Source organism: Scyliorhinus canicula, chromosome 13 (genome assembly GCF_902713615.1).
Source record: "Scyliorhinus canicula chromosome 13, sScyCan1.1, whole genome shotgun sequence".
NCBI classification, from domain to species: domain Eukaryota; kingdom Metazoa; phylum Chordata; class Chondrichthyes; order Carcharhiniformes; family Scyliorhinidae; genus Scyliorhinus; species Scyliorhinus canicula.
Window position 1 is genome coordinate 43,885,880 of NC_052158.1, and position 6,822 is coordinate 43,892,701.

The window sequence follows — 6,822 nt, forward strand, 5'->3', positions numbered from 1 at the left end:
ACAGCTCAGGAACAGGCCTTTCGGCCCTGCAAGCCTATGCTGCCTTTCTGAACTAAAACCCCCTACCCTTCCGGGGACCATATCCCTCTATTCCCATCCTATTTGTGTATTTGTCAAGACGCCCCTTAAAAATCACTATCGTATCTGTTCCACTACCTCCCCCGGTACTGAGTTCCAGGCTCCCACCACCCTCTGTGTAAAAAAACTTAAACCTATGCTCCCTAGTAATTCATAGAATCTGTGCCTGAACATTAGCGTTGACATGTAGTTCTGAGCAGGAGACTGCTTGCTGACAGAACCTGCACAGATTTGAGTGAAGCGGTCAGTCTGAGAAGTCCCACCCACTGCTCTTAAGGGCGGGGTTTTAGGTCTTTGTTTCTGATTGGCTGTCAGAGACGTCAATCAGAGAGCACACCCACTCTGCCCATTCTCTCCACTTCCTCTACCACAGCTGCTTCACTTCCTGTAGGGACTCAAAACCAAGTCAGGAGATGGTGAGTGAAGGAGCACAATTTACAATCATTACATTGCACAATATCCACACTAATGTTCAGGCAGTCTGACTATCCTGTGGGCAATCAGCTGTGGAAATGCCCCTTATGCTGTGTCAGAAGATCCAGCTCACAGACCTGTTTACTCGGTGCTTCGTGCTGAGCTGTTTGATTGGCTGTGTGTTGGATATTGAGGGTGTTTATTGGAAGCATTTCATAACATAGAACATAGAACAGTACAGCACAGAACAGGCCCTTCGGCCCTCAATGTTGTGCCGAGCCATGATCACCCTACTCAAACCCACGTATCCACCCTATACCCGTAACCCAACAACCCCCCCTTAACCTTACTTTTATTAGGACACTACGGGCAATTTAGCATGGCCAATCCACCTAACCCGCACATCTTTGGACTGTGGGAGGAAACCGGAGCACCCGGAGGAAACCCACGCACACAGGGGGAGGACGTGCAGACTCCACACAGACAGTGACCCAGCCGGGAATCGAACCTGGGACCCTGGAGCTGTGAAGCATTTATGCTAACCACCATGCTACCCTGCTTTCCCTTCTGATTTACAGGCTGTTTTGTTGATGGATCATTACTGAATATGAGAAAGTGAGGTGTAATTATCTGGAAGGGGCAGGGACACATTTATTGAAATGTATTCTGTAAAGATTTTACCTGAAGGCCTCTGTCTTTCCCAATAGCCTGGGTTTGGATTTGATAGTTTTGCCCAGTGTGTGTAAGAGCTGAATTTGGGATGTGCAGTCTGTGTGAGTGCAGTGTATCTAATTTCCCAGGATAAACCAGAACCCTTCAATCAGCTACACTGAAGCAATATTTTCCTGAGCTTCCAACATTTCCTGCCCAATGTGTTCTTTTCAAATAATTTTGGAAAACAAGGAGAAATTTCAAAATCTCCATTGAATTAACATTTCTTCCCAGTGTTTTTTAATATTAAACACATACTTTTAGGTTAAAACTGGTCTGTGCCAGCATAACTCGAGCTCTCACTCAATTCAAAGCCCGTTTTACACACTGACCAACTGTCTTTTCCATTGCCCTCATTGTGTCTGGGAAGATGGGGACTGGGCAGAGGAAAGAAAGTAGCCATTTTGCCTGCTCCTGGTCACTATCCAGTGTCCTTGCTGGAAACCGGGTGTGTGACAGTCAAGTGAAGGAAAATAAAAGACTTGTATCTGATCACCACACAGGGAAATAGCAGACTGGCAATCACTGTGGAACATTCTCTAACTGCGGAGTCAGTCCCTTCAGCAAAGGAGGAGATGGAGTTGGAGGAAATCATGTTTCCTTTTCCTGTTTTACAGAAGGATTGCTCCGGACTACACCAGATAATACAGAGAGAACAGACACCGCAGATAGATCCTGACCATCAGCCAAGGAACAACTGAACCACTGTGGGAAGACATACAGTCCCTCAACACAGAAGATTGGGTTGTGAAACCATAATTTGAAATTGGTCAGGTTAGAGGAGCTTTGACACATCATCAGATCTAAAACCGGTCAGTGGTGTGGAGCGTTCCATCAGAACGAACATTTCTGAAGGTTTGGCTGTGGGCGATCAGTCAGGGTGAGGCTGGGAAGAAGCGCAAGTGGGCTCCCAGTGTGGTGAGACTTCAATCATTCTTCGAGTCTCATGAACTACTGACTCATTCCTTCAGGTGAAAGGCTGTTCAAGTGAGAGGAGGGCTCTGCAGACTCAGACAGTCTCCGAACACACAAGGTGCATATATGTGCAACTGCTACAAAAGGACAGTTACATGGAAGAGAAATCATTCAAGTGTGAGGTATGTGACCGAGCTTTTGCACAGTCATCGACACTCGTGAATCACCAACGTATTCACACTGGGGAGAAACCATTTAAATGTGAAGTGTGCAACAAGGGCTTTACACAGTTATCTGGTCTGGTCAATCACCAGCCCATTCACACAGGGGAAAGACCATTCACCTGTGAAGTGTGCAACAAATCATTCTCACAATCATCGACCCTCCTTGTACACAAACGCATTCATACAGGGGAGAAACCATTCAGGTGCAAAGTGTGTATCAAATCATTTTCAGATTCATCAACCCTCCGCAGGCACCAACGCATTCACACAGGAGAAAAACCATTCATATGTCAGGTGTGCGACAAATCATTCTCATCATCCTCAGATCTCCGCATACACCAACGGATTCATACAGGGGAGAAACCGTTCATGTGTGAGGTGTGTGACAAATCATTCTCGTCATCATCAGATCTCCGCATACACCAACGCATTCACACTGGGGAGAAACCATTCAAGTGTGAGGTGTGCGACAAATCATTCTCACAGTCAGGGAATCTCCGCACACACCAACGCACTCACACAGGAGAGAAACTGTTCAAATGTAACATATGTGAAAAATCATTCTCTGACTCAACGAGACTCCTGCTCCATCAGAGGATTCACACAGGGGAGAAACCATTTAAGTGCGAGGTGTGTGACAAATTATTCTCTGTGTCATCGAGTCTCCGTGTCCACCACCGCATTCACACTGGGGAGAAACCATTCACGTGCGATGTGTGCAACAAATCATTCTCAAGGTCATGTAACCTCCGTGTCCATCAGAGGAGGATCCATACAAGGGGAGTAACCCTTAAAGTGTGAGATTTGAGTGAAAAATTTCACGATGACTTTGACCCTCCAGAACATCACACAGGAGAGAAACTCTTAAGGTGCAATGTTTGTGACAAGGATTTCACCACACTCCTCTGACCTCCTAAAGCCCCAGTAGATTCACACTGAGCGAAACTGTTCAGGTGTGACGTGTGGGACAAGTCTTTCACACAGTCAGCTTATCTTCTGGTCCATCACTGCACTCATACAGGAAATAAACCCTATTGGTGTGAGTTCTGTAATAAAGCTTTCACACAATCGTTGGACCTCCTGGCACATCAGTGAACCCACACAGGAACAACTGAACCAAATTCTTACTAATCTGTCAGCAGAGTGTGAATCTCTACACAAGTTCGGTGCAAAGGATGTTTAGTTGGGGCACAGAACAAGAAGCAGCTTTCACTCACATCAAACAACGAGTGATGACAATGCCAGACCTGGGGTATTATGATGTCAATGATGAAGTCACCCTGCAGCGAGATGCCAGTGAAACAGGACTTGGAGCAACCCTCATGCAGCAAGAACAACCAGTTGTGTTTGTATTCAGAGCATTAACACAAACTGAACAACGCTATGTACAGATTGAGAAAGAGTGCCTGGATATTGTCTTTGTTTGTTTCAACCAGTAACTGTTTGAAGAATGTGATGGTAGAGTCTGACCATAAGCCACTTGAAAGCATTTTTATCAAACTACTCTGCTCCAAAGTGTTTACAAGGATGTTACTTAATTTGCAGAAATATCATTTGGAAATTAAGTATAAGCAAGGGAACCAGATGTAACTCACCGACATGCTGTGGAGAGCTGCACTCTCTTTGAAGGAAGTTGATGAAGCTAGTACAGAGTGTGAAATCTTCCAGATTCAACAAGAAGCAACAGCACAACATGCTCTGGAAACATGAACCCAGCAGAGACATTGAATCTGACAGACAAGCTTCTTGCTTATATCAAACAAACTCCACAGCGAGATACAACTCTTCAAATGTTACAGGATGTTGTAATGAAAGGATGGCCTGAAACCAACAAGGCCACACCTGTTACTGTGAGAAAGTATTGGGCAATCAGAAATGAAGCGATTGCCCAAGGTGGCATCTTGTACAAAGGGATTGGGGCATTATCCCTAAAGAGATGAGAAAAGAGAGGTTGAAGCACATCCACACAAACCGACAAGGAATCGAATATCGTCTGAGGAAGGAAGGATCTACTTGCCAAACATGAGCAATGAGATTACGGACCAGATCACCCAGTGCAGTGTCTGTAATGAGCATCAAGCTAAGCAAGATAAAGAGCTGCTCATAACTCCTGACATCCAGACAGACGATGGATGAAGCTTGGACTAGATCTCTTCACTCTCAGTGGAACTAATTATCTCATCACAGTCGAATACTATTCAGACGACTGGGAGTTAGACCAGCTTACGTCAATGATTATCAGTGACTAATGGCACACTGCCCCCAAGCTACTCTTTCAACAGCTAATAAACTACTGAGGCCAGAAGTAGTAACAGGAGAGTGACAAGATCAAAGTGAAATGACAGAACGGCAAGCTTCACTTTGATAAGGTTGCCAAATCATTGCCAGAGCTGAGAGCCGATCAGAGTGAATACGCTCAACTCACCCAACAAAAGTCAGCTCACTGGGAAACTTGGGATCTGTGTAGAGAAGTTCACGTCGATCGACTTCCAGTGGTGGCCATGGAGTGAGTGGTTGTACAAAGGGCAGCTCCGCTCAAAGGCATTGGTTTTAGCTCTTTTTACCCGAAAGTGAGATCATTTGTTCAGTAAAGCGAAGCTGAAGGAGTGGTGACGTTTTCCCCGTGAGTGGCATATCTATTGGTTACCAGACAAGGCAGAAAAAGGTTAAAAACCTGGCCAAGGAATTAGAAGAGACCTGTGACGCAGTAGCAATTGTGAAGATGGCAGAGGGGAAGGGTTGTCACAAGTTGGAAAGCCTCAGATGGAGCAATTGATTGCGTTTATTAGAGAAGCGTTCCACCAGCAGCGAAAGGAGATGTATGAATACGGGATGAAGGCCATCGAGGGAGCAGTAGCACCCCTTAGGATCGAAGGAGGGGGTTGAGAAATATCTGGAGGCACAGGGGTGGCAAATTCAGGAGATGGCCAAGGTGATATCCGACAACAGTTATCGGGTGGTGGCGTTGGAGGCAGAGGTGGAGTTCCTGGGGGACCTTTGCAAGTCACTAAGGGCCAAGATAGAGCACGGAAGCACAAGTGGATAGCACTGTGGCTTCACAGCACCAGGGTCCCAGGTCCGATTCCCCGCTGGGTCACTGTCTGTGCGGAGTCTGCACATTCTCCCCATGTCTGCGTGGGTTTCCTCCGGGTCCTCCGGTTTCCTCCCACAGTCCAAAGACGCGCAGGTTAGGTGGATTGGCCATGATAAATTGCCCTTAGTGACCAAAAAAGTTAGGAGGGGTTATTGGGTTACAGGGATAGGGTGGAAGTGAGGGCTAAAGTGGGTCGGTGCAGACTAGATGAGCCGAATGGCCTTCTTCTGCACTGTATGTTCTATGTACTATGTCTATGTACTATGTAGGGGAGCAGGAGAACAGGACCAGAAGACAGAACCTGTGTATCATTGGACTGCCTGAGGGTGTGGAAGGTACAAATGCCAAGAGCTATGTCTCAAGGATGCTGGCGGAGCTGGTTGTGGAGGGCTTGCTGGGCAAGGCCCCAGAGGTGGACAGGGTGTGCAGGTCCCTAAGGCAGAAGCCAAGTGCGCGGGAGGTGCCGCAGGTGGTGATTGTGAGGCTCCATAAATTTTGTAAAGAAGGAAAAGATGTAGCAATAGACCAGAGAGAAGCGGAACTGCGAATTGGGAGGGAACAGGGTCCGAATCTATCGAGATATCGGTAGGGAGCTGGCGATAAGGCGTGCCAGGTTTAACGAGGCCAAAGCGGTGCCGAAGGCAGATTCGGTTTGGGGTACTGGACCTGGTGACACCGTGGGTGAGTTTTCGGTAGCCGGGAGTACTATTTCCAAACCCCAGAGGAGGCCAATGACTTCATCAGAGACCATAAATTGTGAATAACCAAATATTGATGGGAGGCAGAGGAGCTGGAACAGCAGACATAGGAAGATGCGGATATTGTGGGGCCGGAGGGTGAGGGGCCTTTTCGAGTGGGGTGATTTTGTCGTGGTTGTTTAAGGGACAATAAACTTGTAAAGGGGCAATAAGTTTGTAAGGGGGCAATTCCCCCCCTCCCCCAACTGATGGTGGTTTCTTTTTGGAGGGGGTGACCTGTGTTTTTGGATTATCTTTGTTTGTCTGGGAGAGGAGAGGGTCCATGGAGAGCCATTTACACAGACCAAGGAGGGATGGGCAGGGAGGAGGGGAGGGGTATGTAGGTAGGAGGAGTCTTCGGGCAGGAGCTGCCACGCTGGTGAACGGAAGTGAGGTGGGGGAGGTAGCTGCAAGCGGTGGTCAAGTGGGGCGGATGCGACATAGCAGTGTTGGAGAATGAGCGCTGTCATGGGCAGGTAAGGGGGCCATCTTGGATGGGCCTGGTTCAGGGCAAAATCAAAGGAGGTAGAATTGTAAAGGGACGATGACAGATAAGAACATAAGAACTAGGAGCAGGAGTAGGCCATCTGGCCCCTCGAGTCTGCTCCGCCATTCAATGAGATCATGGCTGATCTTTTGTGGACTCAGC

The 6,822-nt window shown here is 47.4% G+C and overlaps 1 protein-coding gene across 1 annotated transcript; it reads left to right on the forward strand.

Annotated features, from left to right (window-relative positions):
- The first annotated feature begins 466 nt into the window (after positions 1 to 466).
- LOC119976693 (zinc finger protein 271-like) lies at positions 467 to 5,482 on the forward strand. The gene is made up of 2 exons (XM_038817395.1): positions 467 to 494; positions 1,821 to 5,482. Exon 2 carries the CDS (start codon positions 2,274 to 2,276, stop codon positions 3,141 to 3,143), a length of 870 nt encoding a protein of 289 aa, XP_038673323.1. The 5' UTR covers positions 467 to 494; positions 1,821 to 2,273; the 3' UTR covers positions 3,144 to 5,482.
- Positions 5,483 to 6,822: the final 1,340 nt, after the last annotated feature.

What these genes read in the sequence shown, in the direction of transcription:
- LOC119976693 (XM_038817395.1), top strand. Translation starts at nt 2,274, where the DNA reads ATGGAAGAGAAATCATTCAAGTGTGAGGTATGTGACCGAGCTTTTGCA.